The sequence below is a fragment of the Boleophthalmus pectinirostris genome, unplaced genomic scaffold, assembly GCF_026225935.1.
Source record: "Boleophthalmus pectinirostris isolate CB_2022bp ecotype Guang Dong unplaced genomic scaffold, ASM2622593v1 HiC_scaffold_21, whole genome shotgun sequence".
NCBI lineage: Eukaryota > Metazoa > Chordata > Actinopteri > Gobiiformes > Gobiidae > Boleophthalmus > Boleophthalmus pectinirostris.
In genome coordinates, this window is record NW_026571175.1 from 30,866,724 (window position 1) to 30,893,694 (window position 26,971).

The 26,971-nt window shown below is 38.5% G+C and overlaps 1 protein-coding gene across 1 annotated transcript; it reads right to left on the minus strand.

Moving 5' to 3' along the window:
* Positions 1-2,940: 2,940 nt before the first annotated feature.
* sdhaf3 (succinate dehydrogenase complex assembly factor 3) lies at positions 2,941-16,464 on the minus strand. Its single transcript, XM_020925969.2, has 2 exons — positions 16,165-16,464; positions 2,941-4,127 (listed from the first exon to the last, which is right to left on the minus strand). The coding sequence occupies exons 1-2, from the start codon at positions 16,339-16,341 to the stop codon at positions 3,927-3,929; spliced, it is 378 nt and encodes a 125-aa protein (XP_020781628.1). The 5' UTR covers positions 16,342-16,464; the 3' UTR covers positions 2,941-3,926.
* Between the last annotated feature and the right edge of the window lie 10,507 nt (positions 16,465-26,971).

A 26,971-nucleotide genomic window follows, 5' to 3' on the forward strand; every position in this document is an offset into this window, starting at 1 on the left:
CCGATTCCGGGTCCAACACATGCAGCTGAATGCGCTGTATCTCCATGATGAATAAAAGTTTATTCCTACCATTATCAGGGCGCGTGTCTGTGTCCCCCTCCCTCCCTGCAGACCGCGCGCCCCACAATCCAGAGCGTCCTATACACGAATCCATTCGAGTGTCCCAGTACGACTTCAGTAAACTACAAAGCCGCACCACCCGCAGCGCACGCAAGCACACACGGAGCAGACAGCGACCGCACAGCGAAAAACACCCACAGACACACTCATCACTCCACGCCGACGAGGAACGGAACGGAGGAACGAACCGAAAAAGAGAGCGCAATGTGCCACTTCTAGACACGACTGAACAACTGAGTCACTGCGAACCCAGACAGCACCCTCCCTACACGCCACAACTGAACAAAGCCCAGAGTCACCGTGAACGCCACAAAGTCCCACTGACCCATCCAACTGTTGTGTTTCGTTTAAAGTCCGGTGCGGTTTATCCATGAAAAAAGTTAGAAAATAGACCATTTAATGACAGTGCGCCTTATAATTCAGAGCACTTAATAGTGTGGAAAATACGATAGATCAGTAGAGATGTGCAATTCCAAGGCTGAAATGCTGCAAATTGTTCTAGTGACAGTGTATGGAGTTTAAAAACAGTGAAGCACCTCCTATTACCACATGACATCACAAGGTGGATGGTGGAGTGTTTTCAGGTTTGAGAGAAGAACTCAAACTAAAAATGCAGGGTTTGTGTGTTAAACGTGTGTGAATGAAACATAACAAAACACCAGGTCTGTTTGTGATGAGGAAACAGTATAACATAGATCAGAATAGCGTAAAATGGGCCCTGAGTACGAGAGATGGCTTAATTTCAACTCACTGGTGCTGTATAGATTATATTGGAGGTGGCGCAGTGTGTCGTGTGTTTGCCCACCAACCTAAGGATAGCTGGTTCAAACCTGGTTTTAGTGAACACACTGCACAAAAGCTTGGCCAAAATGTAAGATATAAACACTTAAATCTATCAGAAAATGACTTAAAAGTAGTGAAATTATCTGTCCATGCAGCAAGATCATTTTACTTGACAAGTTATATTAAAATAAACTACCTCTAGACTAGAATGAAGCAGTCTCTGGTCTAGTAAGTAGATAATAAATCTAAAAACAAGATGAATAACCTGATATAAGTTTGAAAATCTTGGCCAGATCAGAGAAATTTGCAGTGCGCTCTCATTATGTGCCTGGGTTTTGTACTTCACCCACACTGCAGTCCGAGGAGGCTTTATGTAAGAAGAAGGAAAACGGAATGTGAATACAATACTACACAGCGTGGCATTAAATTCATACAGCTTTAATTTATCACTGACTTGTCTCCATGGAGATTGCCACGTTTTGTGTTATTATGTGGAACATTACAGTCAAAATAACACCATTTAAATCTTTGTGCAGAATGGCTCTATCAGCAGGGGACACGGCTAAAAGGTAATATTAAAATCTAAAAAGTGTGGTTAGCTAAAACCAGAATAAACAGGTTTTACACTTCTGAGTTTTAACTGCTCAGACTAGAACAATTTACAAAGTTGCAATAGTCACAAATTGAGAGTGTTTTTATATTAAAGCGCCTACTTTTTTCTGAGCTTCTCTAATGTTGTTTCCTCATCACACACACCTGCAGTTGTGTTTTGTTTCATTTTTCAGTTTTTGTTTTTAAACTCCACACACATTCACTAGAATCATTTGGAGGATTTCAGTCCTGGACTTGCCGATCTCTACTGAAAAAATATGTGACATAGATGGCTATTTACTTAAAAACGTCTATTACATGACATCACAAGGTGGAACAAGGTGAAGCCTATTTTGAGCTTTGGAGATGTAGCCAGTTATCCAGGCCGGCGCCACCTACTGCCTCTGCTCAATTTCATTTCTCTGCAGCGACTAGGTCAGGAATCAGAATACACTAGACCACAGGTGTCAAACATAAGGCCCGGGGGCCAGATCCGGCCCTCCAAGACCTTTAATGTGGCCCTCGGCTGATTTTCTACTAAAATATTTTTATTATATTTTCTATTAAAATATTGTTAATTTTCTGTGGTGTTTATCACAGCAGCGTCTCCAGCGTCTCTGTACGTGGCCCCTCCACACAGAGCAGCACAAATGAAGACTTGTCTCTTTCCAAACGCTCTTAAAGGACGATCGTTTTGACTGTTGACCGTGACACCCTCATCAGAAAAATGTCCAACATGAGAAAAGTGGAGCCGAATGCAGGATTTTACAACAAAAAATAACTTATTCCAATTTACATACAAGTTAATATTAAAACTTTGTGCTGAAATTGTATTTTTCTTAAAGTTTCTGGTTGTTCATAATATTATAATATTTTAGTAAAAAAAAGAGTTCATCAATTAAAAAAGATTTCTGTAATAGATTTGTGTTTCTCTGCACAAATATTTGAACTTATTGTTATTTTTGGGGTTTATATGACATGAGATTTTTGATCCGGCCCCTTTGGATCAAAATCGGTTGAATACGGCCCCCGGACCAAAATGAGTTTGACACCCCTGCACTAGACGGTTTACAAGAACCCCGGACGTGCGAGTTCGGGCAGCAGCCAATCAGCGAAGAGTCGAAGAGCTGTGTTGGCAATGATTCCCGAGATCGAGGATTTAAAACCGGAACAAAGAGAATGTGTGTTGAATTTTATCAAGGGGAAACACATTATTGTCCTTCTTCCTACGGGATTTGGGAAAAGCTTAATATACCAGTTATCCCCGTTAGCGGTGCATTACATACGTCACGACCAAATAGCAGTGATTGGTTAAATGATAAAAGTACCCGCCTACCGTCGAGCGAACGAATCCTAATGCTGCGAGGTCAGATGGTTTGTACGAAGTGAAACCAGCTGATGAATCAGGCTAGTAGACAGTAGGGGTGTAAGAAAAAAATTCAGTCATTCAGTGATATATTGTGATACTTTATTGCACAATTCTCGAATCAATAAAAATTTTATCCTTTTGCAAAACGAAACAGCTATATTTCTGGGATACATCTAAAATCGGCTAAATGACCTTAAAGTTAAAAAAAAGGTGATGTGATGAGATCTGCATTATTAAATATTATTATCATTGTTAACAGCGCCCCATACAGGTGTGACAAATGTATTACATCGTTTTCACTCAGTGTTCCATTCCGTCTGGATGTGAATATTTATCGATCCGACACCTGTGTGGACGTAAATATTTTTCAGCCCATAAAAGAAAAAATCCTGGAGCATTGTCGTGTGGACGTAGCCTTATAGTACGGAATTTACGGTACTCAAACATGTGTGAAATATAACACTATAAATGGTTTAAAGCTCATTAGAATCCATTTTGTGTAATATAGGACCTTTAAAAGCACTGACAATGATTTGCTCCATTTCTAATACAACTTAATTGAAACGCTTCATAGTGACTTGTAATTTGAGTATCACTTTAAACGTAATCATATTGTCCAGCCATAAAATGTTAATATATATAAATTATGTCATTTATTAATCTACCATTCTCATATTTCACACTTCACATTGTTGAACTTAAAGGTGCACTGTGTAACTTTTTGGTTGGGGTCCTTCAAACAGCTCTACCTTATATTTGTTCAATTACAGATAATTTATAGCTCAAAAATACTAAGAAAAAGAGACATTCTGCCTGTGAGCGGGGTCGCCTCTCTACAGATCTGACCTGTAACTTGGTCTGGTTTGGTCTCCATGAAGATAGAAAGATTTAATGCCATACTGTGAAACATTCCAGACAAAGCAATAACATCTCCACAAAGAAAAGCATCTAACAGACCAGAGACTCCACTAGAAAAGTTACACAAAGCACCTTTAACACCGTCACTGTTCTTCTTCTGTAGCACCAAAAACGTTATGAAAAATCCAGGATTTCCTTTCGTGTGTCATTTGGTAAAAGTGTCCTCCTCGATGTTGAACTGGTGGTTGGGTTTGGTGGACTCCAGCATGAGTTCGTACAGCTGTCCAATCTGCTCCTCCTGAAAGTTCTTGAGGTTTTCTTCTGAAAGGTCGGCCCCGAACTTCACTGAGCCGAGACGCTGGCCCTCGGACTCCAAGATCTGGGTCTGTAGGGTGTCCTTGTAGTTCTGTAAAAGAAAAACAGAAAAAAATTAAGATTCCGATTGAGACCTTAGGTACCCTTTAATTGCAATAAAATAGATAAATCGATAAATACAACACATAAAATGACTTAGGCCACAGGTAAGTATGTAAAATAATGACAGACGTGACTTAAAATGTATAATAACAATTTATTAAACACTAAATGGGGGCAAGTAGAAGGTAAATTAGAGGAGCCAGGTGGATTGTTAAAATAATAATGGCCAAGATGCATAAAATATACTAAAATAAAGATAAAACCCTTGCAGTCCTTGGGCGGAAGAACCAAATCTGGAAAAAACAGAAATAAATGTTACAAACAAACCAAACAAGGACGACTTGAGAGGGGGCCCCACCCAGAACAAAACAGAAAGTGCTACAAGGCAATCACATCTAAATAAATAACTTAAATCCCAAAGTGCAAACAAAAAGCTAAACCCCCCAAGTACGAGCGGGAACTTACACTAGAGCTAAAACTAAAAGCTAAAAGCCCAGGGACGGCAATGGTAAAACACACGTTTATTGAAAGGTGTAATAGAGCCAAGATACCAACATTTAACAATACTAAACAAAACAGTAAAATAAAACTAAAACAGAATACAAAACAAAAACGGAAACAAAACAGTAGCAGACCAAAATCCTACGATAAAAGGACAGATTACGATTAAAACCAAGGATTAAAACCATGTTAAAAGCCTGATTTAAAAAGATACCTGTCCTACCTTCAAAATGTAACTACTCGGGGGCGGAAAGGTCTGCCACCAGTAAAATCTTAACTCTACAATGATAAAAACCCATTAAAACTAATTTAAAAAGAGCTAAAATATTTAAAAAAGAGAAGATCGATTAAAGTCCTAAAAAAAGCACGCCCCCTGCTGTCCGCCACATTATATTACGGAAAATTGACTTGTTATAATGTTATTTCCTCATCACAAACAGACCTGGAGTTGTATTTTGTTTCTTTCACACATTTAACATATTTAGGAGTACTTCTCTCAAACAGAAAACACTGCGTTCCACCTTGTGATGTCATATGGTAATAAATGAAGTGCTCCAGTGTGCTTTTAAACTCCATACACCTTCACTGGAATCATTTGGATGATTTCAGCCTCAGGAATTTAGCCGATCTCTACTGAAATAAAAGTAAAAGGAGCTGGTAAGTTGGAAAGTACAGCTTCATGACATCACAAGGTGGAACGGAGCATTTTGAGCTTTGGAGACGTAAGCAGACTACTCAAACATGTGTGAATGAAACAAAACATAACTCTAAGTAGGGCTGGGTATCATTAAGAAGTTGCCGATACGATACATATCTTGATACAGTACAATTTCGGTTTGATAAGACATATATAAATAAAAAATAAAGGCTAAATTATGTCTGTGATATTAAAAGTCTCTGTTAAACTACTTCTTGTGCAAAGTTACCGTATTTTCCGCACCATAGAGCACAGTCAAAAGTCCTCCAACCCCATCAAAAAAACGACTGCGTGCCCGCAATCCAGAGCGCCCTATACACGAATCCACTCAGGTGTCCCAGCACGACTTCAGTAAACTATCCGCACCACCTGCAGCGCACGCAAACACACACGGAGCAGCAACCGCGCGGCGAAAAACACCCACAGACACACTCATCACTCCACGCCGACGAGGAACGGAACAAAAGAACGAACCGAAAAAGCGAGTGCAATGTGCCACTTCTAGACACAACTGAACAACTGAGTCACTGCGAACACGCCGACAATCCAGCGGTCCCAGACACACCCTCCCTACACGCCACAACTGAACAAAGCCCAGAGTCACCGTGAACGCCACAAACAAACAAAGTCCCACTGACCCATCCAACTGTGTTTCGTTTAAAGTCCGGTGCGGTTTATTTGTGAAAAAAGATCAAAAATAGACCATTTAATGACAGTGCGTTTTATAATCCAGAGCTCCCTATAGTGCAGAAAATACGGTAATATGAAACACACCAATTCTACTCATCAAAACAGTGAATATGTCAAATGTGTCACATAAACAAGTTTCCTTCCTCTGAACAAGCAACAAAACTGTAGCGCTGTGGCAAAATAATTTAGTAAAATACACCAAAAAATAATATATATCGATACAGCAGCCCACAATATCAATAGTGTATCATCACATTAAACAATACGATATATGGATGTTTTGATATTTTTGCACAACCCTAACTCAAAGTATGTTTTTGATGAGGTAACAACATTATAATATGGCTAAAGCTCACAGAAATCGACAGTATTGATTAATATAGGCCCTTTAACATTCAATATTCATATCTAAAAAAAAACAAATATATTGTAATAATACAAGAATTCAAACAGATGAAAATGGCTTGAAAATTAAAATATCTCAAATGTTTTTTTAATTGTCCTTTTTTGACAAAGTTTGATGTGTAAATTATAAATAAACTCGTTAATTGGGTCCTGAAACTGTGCTGTTGTTTTGGGTTCATCACATTGTCTGTTTTGTCATGTTTGTTTTAATGGGACCCAAGAGAACAGATAATTGTTCATTTATTTTATTGATTGCACATTTTCAGTTTTAGTCTTTTATTTGATTTACAAACAAACTCACGTTCCCTTTGATAGCTCTTTTGTCTTGTTGATTAGTTTTAATTCTTACATAATTCTCACATTTGACAGCTGCAGGCCAGAAAATGAAAGCTTTTATTGTTTCTTGATATTTTCAAAGCCAGCATAATTGTTATTAATTTATCTTAACTTAAGCAATTATAGCACTGATTACCAATTTTCAAATTTTATAACATTATTATAAAAACACAGTCTCAAAGTATTTGTTTTTGGTATGGACCATGTTCTAGCAGGCATTTAATGGAGTTATCTGCAACTGCCGTATTTTTCGGACTATAAGTCGCACTTTTTTTCATGGTTTGTGTGTTTCCTGCAACTTATACTCCGGTGCGACTTACATATTAAAATTTTCAGACTGAAGCCTTGAGAGGCTTGTGTATCAGTATCTTTTACTCCTGTACCACTGTCACTTCTCTCTCTACTGCGCATGTCTCCTGCAGAAAAAGCTGTTGTTCTGCTGCAAGTAGTGAAATATTCAGTCGAAAATGGTAATCGAGCAGCAGAAAGAAAGTTTGGTGAGCGAGAAACTTGTGAGGACCTGGTGGAAAGCGGGGATGAAGAACAGATTCACAGCAACAGGGAGGATGCACCATGAAACTTTCCTGAAGTCACTGGGTGGATTGACAAAGTGTGAACTTCAGTGACACCAAAACCATCCTGCCGAGATTCAGAAAGGCCAGAATGATTCTAACTGGAACTGATGCCGAATCTGATGACAGCTACACAGAAGAGGAAGCGACGCTCTGTTTACATCATGGAATCTATGGTTTATCTCCGGATGTCACGCAGAAGTGACACAGAGGATGAAGAATTCAATGGATTTAGTAATTTGGAGTGAGATCGTGAGTTTGGTAAACTTATGTTCTGTTGTTTATGCTATAATTATCTGAATAATTGTTCATATGTTACGTTAACATATTAACCCCTACTCAGTCTGTTGTTCTCTGTTCTGTTTTTATTACTATAACTTCACTTTCAAGATGAAATGTCGATTCCTGGTATCTGATTTTATAAAATACATTTCCCCAAAAAGTGCGACTTATAGTCCAGAAAATACAGTGTTTTAATGTGGGTTTTGTTACTATGATACCTTGTAAAATTTGCATTGTTACAGTGCATGGGGTCGACTCTCCACAGATCTGACCTGTGACTTGGCCTGGAGCTTGACTTCTGGGAAATAGGCCTGTAACAAGAATTGCTCTATATCAAATTATCGTTCAATATACGAAAGCTGAAACCTCAGTATTTATTGCGTCTACAATTTCTTTGCCAGAGTATGGAGGTTGGAGTCATTTTTGTTGTAATACACTAACATCTGAGCTGTAAAAAAAGGTCGAATGAGTGAGTTTTATGGCTCATTAGTGGTTAATTAAATTATTTTTATGTTGCTGCCCATGCCTCTTAATCATGCTGTCTATTTAAATCACGTTTACTTGGATTATCTTGCATTATTATTATTATAGTGCAGAGGCATAAAGTAGTTTCAGTATTATCAATCATCGCAATTAGGGCTCGGTATCATCAAGAAGCTGCCGATACGATACATACTTCAATACATTGGCCACGATACGATACACATCTCGATACAGTGCATCAATTTGATACGGTTCAATAAAAAATAAAGGCTAAATCATGGCTGTGATACCAAAAGTCTTTGTTAAACCACTTCTTGTGCAAAGTTCATATGAAACACAAACATTTTAATCCTCAAAACAGGGAAAATGTCAAATGTGTCGCATAAACAAGTTTTCTTCCTCTAAACAAGCAACAAAACTGTAGCACTGTAACAAACGAATTTAGTAAAATATACCAAAAATACTCTTGGTGATATATCAATACAGCAGCCCATGATATCGATACTGTATCATCACATTAAACAATACGATATATGGATATTTTGATATTTTTGCACACCCATAACTCACAGTATGTTTTTGATGCGGTAACAACATTATAACATGGCTTAAAGCTCGTGATTCCCAAGCTGAGTCTGTCTTTATATAAATACACTGTTTCCTAGTACTGTTTTTAGCTTGAACTCCCCCTGCAGGTATAGTCTTGTGAGAGCAGTTTGGGTCAGATAAACAGAGACAGATGATATTTTTGAGAGTTTTTGTCAATACTAACACACGATCTGCAGGACCTGTCTTTACTCCAACAAGAATTTCTTTAGTCGACTACATGCAGCTCTAACAATCGTATTTTTTGGACCATATGATTACCATATACCACATAATTTTCACACCAACAGCCTCGAGAGGGCGCTCTAGTCTTGTGTGTCAGTATCTGCTGCTCCTGTTCTTCCTGTAGCACTGTCACTTGGCTTTACTGCGCATGTCTCCTGCAGAAAGAGCTTCTGTCCTGTCTGTATCATGTCAGTCGATCGCACCACTACTTCGGAACCACTGAAAATTTAACATTTAAAACAAACTTATAAAGATGATTGAGAAGACTGAACACAAATGCCCCCGAAAAGAAAATCATATTTTGCAGATTACAAACTGCAAAATAGTGAAATCTGCAGCTGAAAACGGTAATCGAGTAGCAGAAAGAAAGTTTGAAGTGAGCGAGAAACTTGTGACACCGGGAGGATGCACCATGCAACTTTCCTGGAGTCACTGGATGGTTGAAAAAAGCCTGGACTTCAGTAACACAAGAAATCATTCTGTCTGGATTCAGAAAGGCCGGAATAATTCTAACTGGAACTGATGCTGAGTCTGACGACAGCTGCACAGAAGAGGAAGCGGCGCTCTGTTTACCTCCGGAGGTCGTGGAGTTGCTCAGAAGTGACACCGAGGATGAAGAATTGAATGGATTTAGTGATTTGGAGTGAGATGGACAGTTTGGTAAACTTGTTCTGTTGTTTATGTTATAGTTTATCTGAAGAACTGTTCATATGTGACGTTAACAGTCTGTTGTTCTCTGTTTTATTGTTATTACTAGAACTTGCCTTTCAAGTTGAAATGTCGGTTCCAGATCTCTGATTGTATAAAATACATTTCTCCCAAAAAGTGCAACATATATACCGTATTTTATGGGCTATTAGGCGCTCTGGATTATAAGGTGTCATTAAATGGTCTATTTTCAAACTTTTTTCACAAATAAACCACACTGGACTTTAAACGAAACACAACAGTTGGATGGGTCAGTGGTTTTGTTTGTTTGTCGTGTTCACGGTGACTCTGGGCTTTGTTCAGTTGTGGCGTGTAGGGAGGGTGCTGTCTGGGTTACCGCTGGATTGTCGGCGTGTTCGCAGTGACTCAGTTGTTCAGTCGTGTCTAGAAGTGGCACATTGCACTCGCTTTTTCGGTTCGTTCCTTCGTTCCGTTCCTCGTCGGCGTGGAGTGATGAGTGTGTCTGTGGGTGTTTTTCGCTGTGCGGTCGCTGTCTGCTCCGTGTGTGTTTGCGTGTTCTGCGGGTGGTGCTGCTTTATAGTTTACTGAAGTCGTGCTGGGACACTCAAGTGGATTCGTGTATAGGGCGCTCTGGATTGTGGGGCGCGCAGTCCTTTTTTGATGCGGTTAGCGGCTTAAGAGCGCGTCTAATAGCCCGGAAAATATGGTATTTTTTTTCTTCTTCATTACGCAGTTTTTGGCTGATGCGACTTATACTCCGAAAGGCTGAGTTTAATCCATACAGCCTTACTGTAGAACAATCCAGCCAAAGCAAAAAACGTCAATAATGTCCACGGAGACAATTACGTGTCGTACCCTCCAGAAAAGTTCCACAGTGCACCTTTAAAACCCCTAACAGTCATGGGCCGACCAACCCACACATGACGCAACAAGTGTCCATTTGATATTTCTGCCCAAAATGAATCACGAGCTCTGGTGCAGTAAGTGTCAGATAGTGTTTGGGTTTTGTGTTTACTGACAATAGAGAAGCATAATGAAAAGAGCTCCAATCTCCCCAGTGACTTCGCACATTCAACACTGACAAAGCCCCCCCAGGATCCACTATCCATCTCATCGACTTGATTAGAGGAATTACCTGCAGATGGGTCATTTTCCACTCTCTTTCAGGATCTAATTGTCCAGGAAAACATTGCTTTAGCCCAGTAGAGGCATTAAAATCATCTGTGGATTTCTGAATGAGCTGCAGAGACTCTGATGGCGGTAAATGGTTCAGATTATCACCGACCACTGAACATGCATAATATGGATCCAGCGGGCTTCCATGTTAGTAGAATTATGAGAGTTTTTGAAGGCAGGTTGTCAAAAGCATCGAAAATCAGACACACATCGATACCAAAACTAGTATCAAAACTAGAGACTCATTTGCGCAGGTGCTGATACTAAAAAGTGTCCATATTAAACTATTTTCTGATCTGTTATAATCAGTGTTGGGAAGGTGACTTTTAAAATGTATTCCCCTACAGATTACAGATTACATACACCAAAATGTAGTTTGTAACGTAATCCATTAAGTTATTTAAAGTGAGTAACGTAATCTGAATATTTTGGATTACTTGGTTTGCTGTAGAGAAACAAAGACGAGGAAATCTTCACATAAGACATTTTGTTTGTTAAAAGAAAATAAAAAGACTTTACTGAACCAAATTAAAAATATTATTGATAGAAGACGAGGAAGCACGGTCCATCAGCATGATTTAGTCCTGTTAAACCCGGTTTTAGACCTGGTTTAGTCCTTTTTTAGTCCTGATTTAGACCTGGGTTTAGACCTGGTTTAGACCTGGTTTAGACCTGGTTTAGACCTGGTTTAGTCCTGCTTTAGTCCTGGTTTAGACCTAGTTTAGACCTGGTTTTAGACCTGGTTTAGACCTGGTTTAGACCTGGTTTTTAGACCTGGTTTTAGACCTGGTTTTAGACCTGGTTTAGATCTAGTTTAGTCCTGGTTTTAGACCTGGTTTTAGACCTGGTTTTAGTCCTGGTTTAGTCCTGGTTTAGTCCTGGTTTAGTCTGGTTTAGTCCTGGTTTAGACCTAGTTTAGACCTGGTTTAGATCTAGTTTAGTCCTGGTTTAGTCCCTGGTTTAGTCTGGTTTAGACCTGGTTTAGACCTAGTTTAGACCTGGTTTAGACCTAGTTTAGACCTGTTTTAGACCTGGTTTAGACCTGGTTTTAGATCTAGTTTAGTCCTGGTTTTAGATCTGGTTTTAGACCTGGTTTAGACCTGGTTTAGACCTAGTTTAGTCCTGGTTTAGACCTGGTTTAGACCTGGTTTTAGACCTGGTTTTAGACCTGGTTTAGACCTGGTTTTAGACCTGGTTTAGACCTGGTTTAGACCTGGTTTAGACCTTTTAGACCTGGTTTTAGACCTGGTTTTAGACCTGGTTTAGATTTGGTTTAGACCTAGTTTAGTCCTGGTTTAGATCTGGTTTTAGACCTGGTTTTAGACCTGGTTTTAGACCTGCTTTAATCTTGGTTTAGACCTGCTGTAGACCCGCTTTAGACCTGGTTTAGTGCCCGGCAATAAGTGGAATTACCGGAGGGAAAAAAAAAAAAAAAAAGGGGATATAGCCTAAAATGTGAAAACAGGAAAATACCGGCGTGTAATCCATTTATTTCAACAAAGTAACTGTAATCCAGTTACCACTCACTGAAACAGTAACTGTAACTGAATACAGTTACTCATAATATGTACTCTGATTACGTAACTCCGGTACATGTACTCTGTTACTCCCCAACACTGGTTATAATGTTGTTTCCTCATCACAAACGAACCTGGAGTTTTGTTTCATTCACACATGTTTAACTCACAAACCCTGCAGATTTAGGCTGCGTTACATAAAAAAGGGGTGTCCAAATATATCAAAATATCAATATTTTGTATCCTTTAATGTGATGATACAGCATCAATATCGTGAGCTGCTGTATCGATATATCGCCAAGAGTATTTTTTGGTTTATTTTACTCAATTATTTTGTTACAGTGCTACAGTTTTGTTGCTTGTTCAGAGGAAGGAAACTCATTTATGCAACACATTTTGACATTTTTACTGTTTTGATGATTCAAATGTTTGTGTTTTTATATTAACTTTGCACAAAAAGTGATTAAACAAAGACTTTTATTATTTATTTTTTATTGTACCATATCGAATCGATTTGAAATATATCATATCGAATCAAAACTGCACCGTATCGTGGCCTATGTATCCAGGTTTGTATGAAATCGGCAACTTCTTAATGATACCCAGCCCTACTTTTTTACACCTTGTGATGTCATGCGGTAATACGGGAAGTGCTCCACTGCATTTTTAAACTCCACACACCTTCGCTAGAATCATTTGGATCATTTCAGCCCCGGAATTGCCGATCTCTACTGAACTAAATGTAAAATGTAGAGCTGCTAATTTGAAAACCGCTGCTTCATGGCAAAAAATAAATAAATTAATAAAATACATCATAAGGTGGAAATGAACATTATGAGCTTTGGAGATGTAGAGAATCTAATAATGCAAGATTACTCAGACGTGTGGATGAAACAAAACACAATTCCAGGTCTGTTTTTGAGGAGGCAACAGCTTTATAACATGGCTTAAAGCTCACAAGAATAATATAACGTCATGTAGGACCTTTAATATGAATCAGAGAATCCAGAGTCACCTGCAGCAGCATAAGGAGGCCAGTGCATGTTGTGAGGGGGATTTCTGTCTTTTATAGGTTGTTAATTGTAATGTTGATCTCGTCTTCTTCTTCTTAACGACATTTGGAGTACATGAAGTGTGAACGGCTACCCAGGTCTACCCTGCAATTACCTGAATCCCGAGGTCTCCTGAGGACTACAACTGGACTCGTTAGACTAAAAAGGTATAGATTCGGTTTCAAGAATTGTCGGTTCAGCATGTTTTCGTTTTGTCCGATTTAGTTTCTTTCATAAGTTATCTTTTTAATACCACTATTGAGTCCGCTTTCTGCTTTAGTGTTGCCTTGCGCATTTTACTACAGCAACAGTGCCATCATGTGGTGATTTTAAGAAGTGCTACGGGTAAAAAGCACGCCTCAGGGAATCTCGGCAGGAACTGGTTTCAGGTTGAGAAATACAAAACTAGATTAAGTCTTTCAATCCATGTGTGACAAAACATGACTTTGATGTTGTTGCTTTGTTTTTGTTTTTTTTGTTTTTTTTACAAACCAACGCCTATGCAGGATAATAGGCCTGGTGAACTCCATCAATTATTGTTTCATCTTCAAGGCATGAAAGCGATTATTATGATGTGATGTGGTTGTGGTTATGGCCTGGAGCCCGTTGGGTGTGATGTGTGTGTGTGAGAAGTGAGGATGAGATGGTTTTGTTATGAAAAGCCACTGATTTCATTCTATTTTAGGACTGATAATATGAAGATGCCACTCCTGTATTTACAATGAGCTCATGTCCTTTACTCTGCTGCACTGTCCTTTTGAGATATAAACCTCCTGTCCCCACGCAGAGACATCGTTCTGGACCTCTTGTTTTGACTGGCCAGAACTCAGAGAACACACAAATTACGGTTAAAACATCGTAATTCAGTTTAGTTGATCAAGTTTCTACAAAATACTCATCTAAAATTGTGACAAAAAGTAACTGGGAACTTTTAGTAGTCTTTTCCGTGTGAATTACTTTTACTCAAAGCTCCTATATTAAGCAAAGTTGACTCTTCTGAGTTTTAAGCCACGTTATAATGTTGTTACCAAAGATGTAACAATAACCGAAATATCGTGATATCGTATCGTCAAAGTTCTCACAAAAATACGTGGACCATCACAATATATCGAATCAGACTACAGTTAGAAATAACAGTTCTAAGCACTTTTAAGTCTTAGTTCTTTGGATTAAGTCTTGTCAAGGCATTTTAAGAGGAAAAAGTCACATTCACAGTTTTGTTTGCCTCCACAAAATATTGCAATAAATATCGTAGAGTGAGATATATATCGTGAAAATATCATACTGAGAGATTTGGATATTGTTACATCCCTAATCGTGAGCAATCCGTGTATCATTCGTTCATTCGTTTTTCAATATAAAATCAAAAATAAGAAAACAAAAAAACAACTGTTTTCTTCATTATTTGTCTCCAAAACCAAAATGAAAAAACAGATAACGATTCGTTTGGTCTCGTCTGGTCACCCTGCCTAAAAGTACAATTTTCAGTATAATTTCCATATCATACCATACTTTTACTATTCATTTGTAGTACTCTTTTCACAACTGTACAATGTAAACCTGCGTGTGCCTTACTAATTTTTATATATATAGGGTGACCAAAATTTCAAAATAGAAAACTGGGACATCCCCACTTTTTGGTGACTGGTAATAATAAAATTGTGAAACGAGTGGGTATTAAATTGTTATGCAAAGACCATTCATAACTAACATGTACTGTAAGTCAGTATAGTCACAGTTTCTTTGTGTTTTGGTCATTTTGAAGCAGGTTTTCTTAATTTTACCTAAACGAATGGCACTTTATGCCTCTCTTTACTGTTGCCAGGGTTTAAACTGGTTAAAAATAGGGACATGTGGGATATTTTTTGTATAAAACTGAAACAAATCACTGTTTCTGGATAAATCTGCTGGGACAGGGGACACGGGGCTCAAAACTGGACTGCCCAGGGCAAATAGGGACGTCAGGTCACCCTGCATATAAGTACAATTTTCAGTATGTTTTCAGCCATGTCATTGTACTTTTAGTATTCATTTGTAGTACTCTTTCAATCACTGTGCAATGTAAAGCAGCGGATTCCTTCCCAGTTATATATATATATATATATATATATATATATATATATATATATATCACAGGGTGACCAGAATTTCAAAATAAAAAACTGAGACATCCCCGTTTTTTGGTGATTTGTAATACTTAGGGATGTAACGATATCCAAATCTCACAGTATGATATTTATTGTGATATTTTGGAGAGGTTAATATAATTGTAGATTAGGCACTTTTTTGCTTTTAAAAATACCTTGACAAGATTTTGGAGTGAATTATTTCTGTCATTATCCCAAGAATTCAAGTAAAAACATATTTAAATATATAATATAAAAACTGGGACATCCCCACTTTTTGGTGACTCGTAATAATAAAATTGTGAAACGAGTCAGTATTAAATTGTTATGCAGAGACAATTCATGACTAACATGTACTGTAAGTCAGTATAGTCACATTTTCTTTGTGTTTTGGTCATTTTTAAGCAGGTTTTCTGTATTTTACCAAAACAGGTGACAATTTCTGCATCTCTTCACTGTTTACAGGGATCAAACTGGTCAAAAATAGGAACATCTGGGACATTTCTGGTATAAAACTGGGACAAATCAGTGGTTTTGGATAAATCTGCTGGGACAGGGGACACAGAGCTCAAAACTGGGACTGTCCCGGGTAAACAGGAACGTCTGATCTCCCTACATATTTAGACAAATAAAAGAAGTACACCGTGTTCCTTGTGCACGCTCTTTGTTGCGTGTCTTACGTGCTTTACCTGCCACTCTCTCATGAAGCTCGTGACCTCCTCGGGGCTCGCGCGCGTGTGCCGCCTGAACTCGTCTTTTACGTACTGGTCCCCGAGCGCGCGCAGGTGGATCGGCAGGAACTTGTGCAGCACGAGGATCCTCTTGTACAGAGCGCGCACCCGGGACACGTGCGCAGAGGCCGCCATCAAACGCGCGGTCGAGGATAAAAAAATGTAAAAGTAAAAAGCTGCAGAAGTTGTAAGGAGAAGGTAAATAAGCGCCACAAGGAGGGTTACTCAACACATGCCCTTGTTTACTCCGGATGTGGCTCTTCTTCTACCGCGGGAGCAAACCTTGTGTGATGGCGACATCTGTTGGAGTTGGGTGGAATTCAACCAAACGCTGAAGTCCAGTTTAGTTTTTATATGAAATGACCAGTAGTGGGTAAAAAAAAGTGTTGTGGAGTAACAGATTACATGTACTGGAGTTACGTAATCAGAGTACAAATTATGATCTGTTTCCATGAGTGGTAAATGGATTACAGTTACTTTATTGAAATAAATGGATTACATGGTGGTATTTTCCTGTTTTCACATTTTGGGCTAAACCAGGTCTAAACCAGGACTAAACCAAGTCTAAAGCAGGTCTAAACCAGGTCTAAACCAGGTCTAAACAGGTCTAAACCAGGTCTAAACCAGGACTAAACCAAGTCTAAACCAGGACTAAACCAGGTCTAAACCAGGACTAAACCAGGACTAAAGCAGGTCTAAACCAGGTCTAAAGCAGGTCTAAACCAGGTCTAAAGCAGGTCTAAACCAAGTCTAAAGCAGGTCTAAACCAGGACTAAACCAGGTCTAAAACAGGTCTAAAACAGGACTAAAACAGGTCTAAACCAGGTCTAAACAAGGACTAAACCAAGTCTAAACCAGGACTAAACCAAGTCTAAAGCAGGACTAAACCAGGTCTAAACCAGGACTAAACCAAGTCTAAACCAGGTCTAAAGCAGGACTAAACCAGGTCTAAACCAGGACTAAACCAGGTCTAAACCAGGACTAAACCAGGTCTAAACCAGGACTAAACCAAGTCTAAACCAGGACTAAACCAAGTCTAAAGCAGGACTAAACCAGGTCTAAACCAGGACTAAACCAGGTCTAAACCAGGACTAAACCAAGTCTAAACCAAGGCAAGGCAAGTTTATTTGTACAGCACAATTCGTACACAAAGTAATTCAAAGTGCTTTACAGAATAAGAAATACATTAAAATCATAATAAAAACAAATCAAAACATATATAATCATGAAGATTAAAATTAAAAAAGAGAGACATAAATTGGAGAGAAGAGTGCGGAATGAAAACCTTTCAGTTATATGCACAGTTAAACAGAAATGTTTTGAGCCTGGATTTAAACAGCGTCACAGAAGAGTCTGTCTCACATGTTCAGGAAGACTGTTCCAGGTTTTAGCAAGACTAAACCAGGTCTAAACCAGGACTAAACCATGTTGTGCGGACTGTGTCTTCTCCTCTTCTATCAATAATATTTTTAATTTGGTTCAGTAAAGTCTGGGCTTTTTATTTTCTTTTATCAGACAAAACTTCTTATGTGAAGATTTCCTCGTCTTTGCTTCTCTACAGCAAATCAAGTAATCCAAAATATTCAGATTACATTACTCACTTTAAATAATTTAATGGATTACGTTACAAACTACATTTTGGTGTATGTAATCTGTAATCTGTAGAGGAATACATTTTAAAAGTAACCTTCCCAACACTGTGGGTAAAACAGTCAAAATTGTACCCAAGTAAGAATAACGTTTAACAAGGGTGTAACTTTGGCTTTGGGGTTGGGAAGGACATTTTAAATGGGAGGGTGGGGGGGTGGGTCTCTGTCCAGGTGAGTGCTTTGACTTTGTACCCGTATGTAGGCCTGTGTGATCCGTGATCATCTTGTTTTCATGTTTCATATATAAACCAGAGTGTATAAAACATTAGGCTGACCCACATGTGATTGGATGAATCATGTGCCCTTGTTTGTTCATCAGAGTTGCAGAACATGCAGGTCGACTCACACATCACTCACACTGTTTATATTGGCTAAATGGAAGGACAACTAAAAACTAAACACTAAATGTAGTGATTAAAAAAAAGTGGCACTATGGGGGTGTGGTTTACAGTGTTGGGGAGTAACAGATTACATGTACCAAAGTTACGTAATCAGAGTACAAATTATGAGTATCTGTATTCAGTTACAATTACTGTTTCAGTGAGTGGTAATTGGATTACAGTTACTTTGTTGAAATAAATGGATTACACGGCGGTATTTTCCTGTTTTCACATTTTGGGCTATATCCCCCTTTTGTTATTTTATTTTTTTCGGGAATTCCACTCATTGCTGGAAACTAAACCAGGTCTAAACTAGATTTTAACTAGATCTAAACCAGGACAAAACCAGGACTAAAACCAGGTCTAAACTAGATCTAAAAGAGGTCTAAACCCATTTCTAAACCAGGATTAAAACAGGACTAAAACCAGGTCTAAACCAGATCTAAACTAGATCTAAACCAGGTCTAAACCAGGACTAAACCAAGAATAAACTAGATCTAAACTAGAGATAAACTAGGTCTAAACCAGGTCTAAACCAGGTCTAAACCAGGTCTAAACCAGGTCTAAACCAGGACTAAAACCAGGTCTAAACCAGGACTAAACCAGGTCTAAACCAGGACTAAACCAGGAAAACCAGGACTAAAACAGGAAATTTAAAACAGGACTAAAACCAGGTGCCGGAGGACGGACGTGTCTAAACCTCCTAAACTTAAACTATTAATAATATTTTTAATACAGTTAAGTAAAGACTGGACTTTTCATTTTCTTTTAGCAAACAAAACATCTTATGTTACGATTTCCTCGTCTTTGCTTCTCTACAGCAAATCAGGTAATCCAAAGTATTCAGATTACATTACTCACTTTAAGTCATTTAATGGATTATGTTACAAACTACATTTTTGGGGAATGTAATCTGTAATCTGTAGGGGAATCATTTTAAAAGTCACCTTCCCAACACTGGTGGTTTATGCAGTAAAGTAAAACAAACTCTTTGTCCAGATCCAGAGCTGCTTTTTCCAAGACTGATTCCAGGTTTAACAGTCAAACAATAAGAACACATGTTGAGGCCGACACCTCCTGCCGACTGATAAAAACCACTGACCCACGCAGGTGCACCACCCTCTTTTATCCCCTCAGTATCCTCAGCCCATATTACATGATCATTATATCCACAATCAGTGTTGGGGAGTAACAGATTACATGTACCGGAATTACGTAATCAGAGTACAAATTATGAGTAACTGTATTCAGTTACAGTTACTGTTTCAGTGAGTGGGAATTAGATTACAGTTACTGTGTTGAAATAAATGGATTACATGGAGATATTTTCCTTTTTTTCACATTTTGGGCTAAACCAGGACTAAACTAAGACTAAAACCAGGACTAAACTAGGACTAAAACCAGGACTAAACCTAGGACTAAATCAGGTCTAAATCAGGTCTAAACCAGGACTAAAAGCAGGACTAAACCAGGACTAAAACCAGGACCAAAACCAGGACTAAACCAGGACTAGGACTAAATCAGGTCTACACCAGGTCTAAACCAGGTCTAAACCAGGACTAAACCAGGACTAAATCAGGTCTAAAAGCAGGACTAAACAGGGCTAAAACCAGGTCTAAACCAGGTCTAAACCAGGACTAAACCAGGTCTAAACCAGGACTAAACTAGGACTAAAACCAGGACTAAAACCAGGACTAAAACCAGGACTAAACCAGGACTAAACCAGGACCTAAACCAGGTCTAAACCAGGTCTAAAAGCAGGACTAAACAGGGCTAAACTAGGAGTAAAACCAGGTCTAAACAATATGACACATTAACAGTAGGTGGACATAATTTACGGCAGCAGTCTCATATAGAAATCATTTCTCTATCAATAATATTTTAATATGCTTAAGGAAAGACTGGACTTTTTATTTTCTTTTATCACATAAGACATTTCATGTTACGATTTCTAGTCTTTGCTTCTCTGCAGCAAACAAAAACCTCTTCATGGAGACTTGGGCTCAACAGACAATTTGAAGACAATAAACAGGAATTTTCAGGATGTGGTTGTTACATTCATGTAGTTTTAAAAAGCACGACAATATCAAGTAATCCAAAGTATTCAGATTACGTTACTCACTTTAAGTAATTTAATGGATTCCATTACAAACTTCATTTTGGGATATGTAATCTGTAATCTGTAGGGGATTACATTTTAAAAGTCACCTTCCCAACACTGTCCACAATGTAATGTGTGTATCTGTGTTGGTCACACATGAGAATGTTTGTGTTTACGAGCGTGTAACGAAAATGTCATTTTTCATGAGTTCCGTGTATGTTAGTTCTGTAACTGTAGATCAGTGTGTTGTGTATCACCAGAAAAAGAAGAAATGGAAATTATTTTTGTTCCTTCATACACTGAAAGAGAAAGGAACTGTTATAATTAGTGATTATCTCAAAAACTATTAATATTTTACTATACAAATGCATAGAATTATAAATAGATAATAATTTTTCTGAGATTCTGAGTCCACTCCCGTTGCTCGAGCTCGATCCTTCGCGGAGTTATTTGTTGACCTTGGTTACCTTGACCTTTAAGTGACCTTAACCGGTTTCAACCTGTAACATCCAGTGTGCCCCGGTTATGTGTGTGCCAACTTGTGTGATGATTGGGTGAATATTTTAGCTCGCAGATGGTTCAGAAATTGCAGAAATTGCCTTCATAAAGGATTTTATGATGTCGCGACCTTTGGACAAACAGGGTGAATACAAAACCCAGTCAAAATGTTTTAACCTGAGTTTACTGTACTAGCACATAATTGCATCATAGTGGGCTTTTTTTTTGTTTTTGTTCTTTTATTCTAGGCACTTCCTTTTAAATTACCAGCCACTTGTCATAGGAATAGTGCTAACATCTCTTTTCCTAGAGCCACAAATAGTAACAGTAGAATGCAAGTCACACTAAATACCATTTCTCTGTCTGTTCATTGACGTCTGAATGACAAACTGATGAGTCATAAAGGTGCACTGTGTAACGTTTATGGTGGAGTGCCCATCCCCTGCTTGTTTCCGTGGAGCTATCACTGCTCTGCTTGGAATGTCCCACAGTGTGACATTAAACAGCTCAACTTTACATTTATTTAATTACAGGTGGTTTTATCGCTCAAAAATACCTGAAAAACAAAGTAACAAAGTAAAAGTCCTGTGCTTAAGTATAGCTCTTTGGTATTTTAGGTACTAGATACTTACTTACTTACTTACCAAACCAGGACTAAACCAGGACTAAAACCAGAACTAAACCCAAAACTAAACCAGGACTAAACCAGGACTAAAGCCAGGACTAAACCAGGACTAAACCAGGACTAAAACCAAAACTAAAACCAGAAATATACCAGGACCAAACCAGGAGTAAACCAGGACTAAAACCAAAACTAAAACCAAAACTAAAACCAGGACCTAACCAGGACTAAACCAGGACTAAACCAGGACTAAACCAGGACTAAAACCAGAACTAAAACCAGGACTAAATCAGGACTAAAACCAGGACTAAAACCAGAACTAAAATCAGAATTAAAACCAGAACTAAAACCAAGACTAAACCAGGACTAAACCAGGACTAAACCAGGACTAAAATTAGAACTAAAACCAGGACTAAACCAGGACTAAACCAGAACTAAAACCAGAACTAAACCAGACTAAAACCAGGACTAAAACTAAAACCAGAACTAAAACCAGAACTAAAACCAGAACTAAAACCAGAACTAAAACCAAAACTAAAACCAGAACTAAACCAGGACTAAAACCAGAACTAAAACCAGACTAACAGGACTAAAACCAGAACTAAAGCCAGGACTAAACCAGGACCAAACCAGGACTAAACCAGGACTAAACTAGACTAAACCAGGACTAACCAGAACTAAAACCAGAACTAAAACCAGGACTAAAGCCAGGACTAAACCAGGACTAAAACCAGAACTTAAAACCAGAACTAAAACCAGAACTAAAACCAGAACTAAAACCAGAACTAAACCAGGACTAAAACCAGAACTAAAACCAGGACTAAAACCAGAACTAAAACCAAGACTAAAACCAAGACTAAAACCAAGACTAAACCAGGACCAAACCAGGACTAAACCAGGACTAAACCAGGACAGGAATGTTTCAATATTTCGTTGAACTGCCTTTAGCTTTGATTACAGCATGTGTTCTCTGTGGCATTGTTTTGATAAGCTTCTGCAATGTCACAAGATTTATTTCCATCCAGTGTTGCATTACATTTTTCACAAGATCTTCACTGGTGACGCAAAGTCTTCTCCAGCACATCCCAAAGTTTCTCAATGGGCTTAAGGTCTGGACTCTGTGGTGGCCAATCCATGTGTGAAAATGATCTCTTTACATACACTTTACATTGATTTAATTACAGGTGGTTTTATCGCTCAAAAATACCTGAAAAACAAAGTAACACAGTAAAAGTCCTGTACTTAAGTATAGCTCTTTGGTATTTTAGGTATTTGTACGTGTATACTTACTTACTTACTTCCCAAACCAGGACTAAACTAAGACTAAAACCAGGACCAAACCAGGACTAAACCAGGCCTAAAACCAGAACTAAAACCAAAACTAAAACCAGGACTAAACCAGGACCAAACCAGGAGTAAACAGAACTAAAACCAAAACTAAAAACCAGGACTAAACCAGGAGTAAACCAGAACTAAAACCAGAACTAAACCAGAACTAAAACCAAAACTAAAACCAGAACTAAAGCCAGGACTAAACCAGAACTAAAACCAGAACTAAAACCAGGAGTAAACCAGGACTAAAACCAGAACTAAAGCCAGGACTAAACCAGGACCAAACCAGGACTAAACCAGAACTAAACCAGAACTAAAGCCAGGACTAAACCAGAACTAAAACCAGAACTAAACCAGGAAACCAGAACTAAAACCAGAACTAAAACCAGACTAAAACCAGGACTAAAACCAGGACTAAACCAGGACTAAATCAGGACAGGAATGTTTTAATATTTCGTTGAACTGCCTTTAGCTTTGATTACGATGGGTCCCCACTATCCTTCCAGTTTTTAATAATATGTTGGACAGTTCTTAACCCAGTTTTAGTAGTTTTTCTGCAGTCTCTTTCGATGTTTTCTCTGCTTGAAGCCAGTGATTTGACTCTTCTTAAACACATCTTTTCCACGACCAAGAGATGTGTCTTTCCACATGGTTGTTTAAGAAATGTGAAGCAACTCATTGCACCATTTGGGGTTACAGAACTTGTTGCCAGCTGAAAGATAATCTCCCATGCAGTAAGTAACTAAGAGGAGGCTCAGACCTTTTTACTTAGTTAAATCCAGGTGGTGACTCAACTCAAGATCTTGGTGAAAATTTAATGCAACACTGGATGGAAATAAATCTTGTGACACTGCAGAAGCTTAGTGAAACAATGCCACAGCGAACACTGTAATTAAAGCTAAAGACGGTGCGTTGAAACATTAGAGTGTGTGACCTTTTTTTTTTTTGGTGGCGACTTTTTTTTTTTGGCCAGACAGTTGTTTCTGTTGAACAAAATTCTGCACAATTCTGTTTCAAAATCACTACTTTTAAAGCTTTATTAGCCTCAACATCTGCGCGAAATACTTGTATGTATTTTAATACTTTTACTTAAGTAGATTTTGACATGTGATACTTTTACTTGAGTATTTTTCTCTGTACTTGGACTTAAAGGTTGTATGGAGGATTTTTTTGTTTTGTTTCAAATTGTCAGTGAAAGTTTAAAATACCATTACAGAGACGCAGCAGCCTTGTAATTATGATGACCAAAAAAAAAAGAATGAAAATCTACCAACTGTGGACGTGTTGAGGCCAGATAAACATCAGCCTATAGAAAACGAGGCTACCTCATTTTCTATTGGCTGTTAGGTTGTCAATCAAGCGCCCTACGTTTCTAGTGTAACTGACTTGCGGCGCGCGGGGATTATGTGGATTATGCAGTGGTTGAAAGTTTGTTGAGATGGTGGACGAGAATCCACGACCAGTTCACCGCAAAAGAAAGTTCGTTTTTGAGGTCGCTGAAAGAAGAAGAGAAGGGGAAAAGGAGCAAAGTCTGAGGTGATTCTTGGAGATCTCTTCTAGCGATTGCGCGACTGAAGCAGACAAAGGGTCTAAAAAGCGATGTGTTGGTCACTAAATTATTTCTAGACAGGTCACTTCAACAGTGTTTCTGAAAGCGCACTGGCTGTAAACAAGCGTGATTTGTAAAGTAAAGAGGGGGAGGAGGTGTTTCTAATGAGGGAGCTTTGGAGGAGGAAGGTGGTGTCACACATGCACAACATTTGAAAAAGGACTATCGCTGTATTTCTTTTCCCTTAAAAAATCCTCTATACAACTTTTAAGTAACAAAATTGAGTACTTCTTCCACCACTGTTGACATTGCAGAAGCTTATCAAAACAATGCCACAGCAAACGTCCTAATCATAGCTAAAGGGCAAAAGGCGGTCCGTCGAAATATTAGAGTGCGTGACCTTTTTTTTTTTTGTGGTGACTTATGTTTTTGCCAGGCAGTGTCGATTCAACTGATTCTGTTGAACAAAATTCTGCACAATTCTGTATCAAAATCACTACTTTTGAAGCTTTATTATAAACCAACATCCGCACAAAATACTTTTACGTATTTTAATACTTTTACTGAAGTAGATTTCGACATGGCCGAGCACCAAAGTACATCTGTGACATGTCAGGGCCATCTGAACCATCTCACACTCTGAGGAGCTCAGGGACCGACCTCCTGCTGGTGCCCAGAGTCACGACTAAACAAAGGGAGTCAGAGTTTCAGGTTCATGCAGCTAAAACCTGGAACAGTCTGAACATGTGAGACAGACTCTTCTTTCACTCTGTTTAAATCCAGGCTCAAAACAGTTTTGTTTAACTCTGCGTGCGACTGAAAGGTTTTCATTCTGCACTCTTCTCTCTAATTTATGTCTCTCTTTTTTTATTTTAATCCTTATGATTATTTATGTTTTGATTTGTTTTTATTGTGATTTTAATGTGTTTCTTATTCTGTAAAGCACTTTGAATTACTTTGTGTACGAATTGTGCTGTACAAATAAAACTTGCCTTGCCTACATTTTTCCATGTGATACTTTTACTGTATTTTTCGTTCTGTACTTGTAGTTAAGTAACAAAGTTGAGTATTTCTTGAGTATTTCTTGATGATGATTGCTTGAGCAATCATCATCTGTTGTGAGGGTTTCTTTCTGCCCCTCCTACCCCTCCTTTCCCTGCTCCCTCTTCCTTTCTCTCACCTTATTTGTTTTTTCCTGGGGGGTCCCCAAATCATCTCACCTGCTGAGCTCCACTCCTGATCCTCGTCAAGTAATCAACTCCTGCAAGAAAAGACCTGCTGACCTGCTCTCCAGTGCCAGATCGTTCCGTCAACCAAGTGGTGAACAACTCAGGCTTTTTGTGTCTTTGAGCGTTTTTGAAGATTTATGACTCTTACCTGTTTTCTTTTATCCATTCCCCAGTTCTTCCGTTTTGGAGCCAGCCTCATCCCATTACCACCAGTTTCTGTAAGCCTCCGGTCAGCCTCCATCTCCACAGACGTCCCATCTGCAGCCAACCCGGACCCGTCCTGCCTCCCCTGGAATCTATCCCCCCGCCAAGACTATTTTTTGTAAATAAAATACCTTTTTTTTCCCTCTGCATATTTGGGTCCGACCAGTGATTCTTTAACATCCGTGTGAAATACTTTTACTGTATAATAAAAAATACTTATCAAGTAGTGAAGTGAAACTAAAAAGTATACACGTACACATACCTAAAATACCTCAAATGTATACTGCTTTTTTGGGCCAGGCAGTTTACTTACTTACTAAACAGGCTTGATTTGTACTTTTACTTAAGTAACAAAACAGAGCACTTCTTTCACCACTGCTGAGTGAAGGACACACCTCAAAACATACCATACCGTAACTTGTAAAAAAAACAGCTGACTGGAAGTGCCACGTGAGCACGTCTTTTGTAACATTCTTCTCTTGGGTGTGGACTTTCCTTTGTCATTTTGTTCAGGTTCATCATACAAAATACAAAATAAAACATGCCCTCACAAAAGCATTTGTCTGATAATTATCAATTGACATTCTCATTATTCATTCTCACTGTACTTACGGTAAACTAATGATGTCAGCTAAATCTTCCCCTACAGTCACCACCAATTATTCACACACACACGCACAGTCCTACCTTGTGATGTCATGCAGTGGTAGTGTAGTGTGGTAGGTAGTTTTTACCTTAGAGCTAAATTATATTATTGTTGTTATGATTAATATTATTATCCATATGATTCTGATGAAGGTGTATTGAGTTTAGAAACACGATGGAGCATTTTCTGTATTGCCATGTGACATCAGAAGGTGGATCAGAGTGTTTTCTGTTTCAGGGAAGAGCTCAGAAGATGGTTGGATACTGCTCCAAGCTGGTGAGACTATTCAACTTATGGGTTTATGAATGTTTCTCTGCAAATTTTTCCTCAAATAAAGAGTGGTGTAGAGTTTGGAACATGACGCACTGAGATTCAACCTTTTCACAGTACAGAAAATGCTTTTGAAATATGTGTAATACATTAACTAGTGGGTGCATTTTCTCTCTGTGTCAAAGATGTGAGTGTGCACAGGAGCGAGGAGAACAAGGCGGAGTTTAAACATGCGGTACTTTGGCAACAACATATAACGCATATAATGTGTGAGACGCAAAAATG

Excerpts from the sequence above, each read along its gene's own strand:
- sdhaf3 (XM_020925969.2), bottom strand. The coding sequence starts at position 16,341 with ATGGCGGCCTCTGCGCACGTGTCCCGGGTGCGCGCTCTGTACAAGAGG. Across the intron at positions 4,128-16,164 it reads GCTTCATGAGAGAGTGGCAG|AACTACAAGGACACCCTACA; the intron begins GTAAAGCACGTA and ends TTTCTTTTACAG.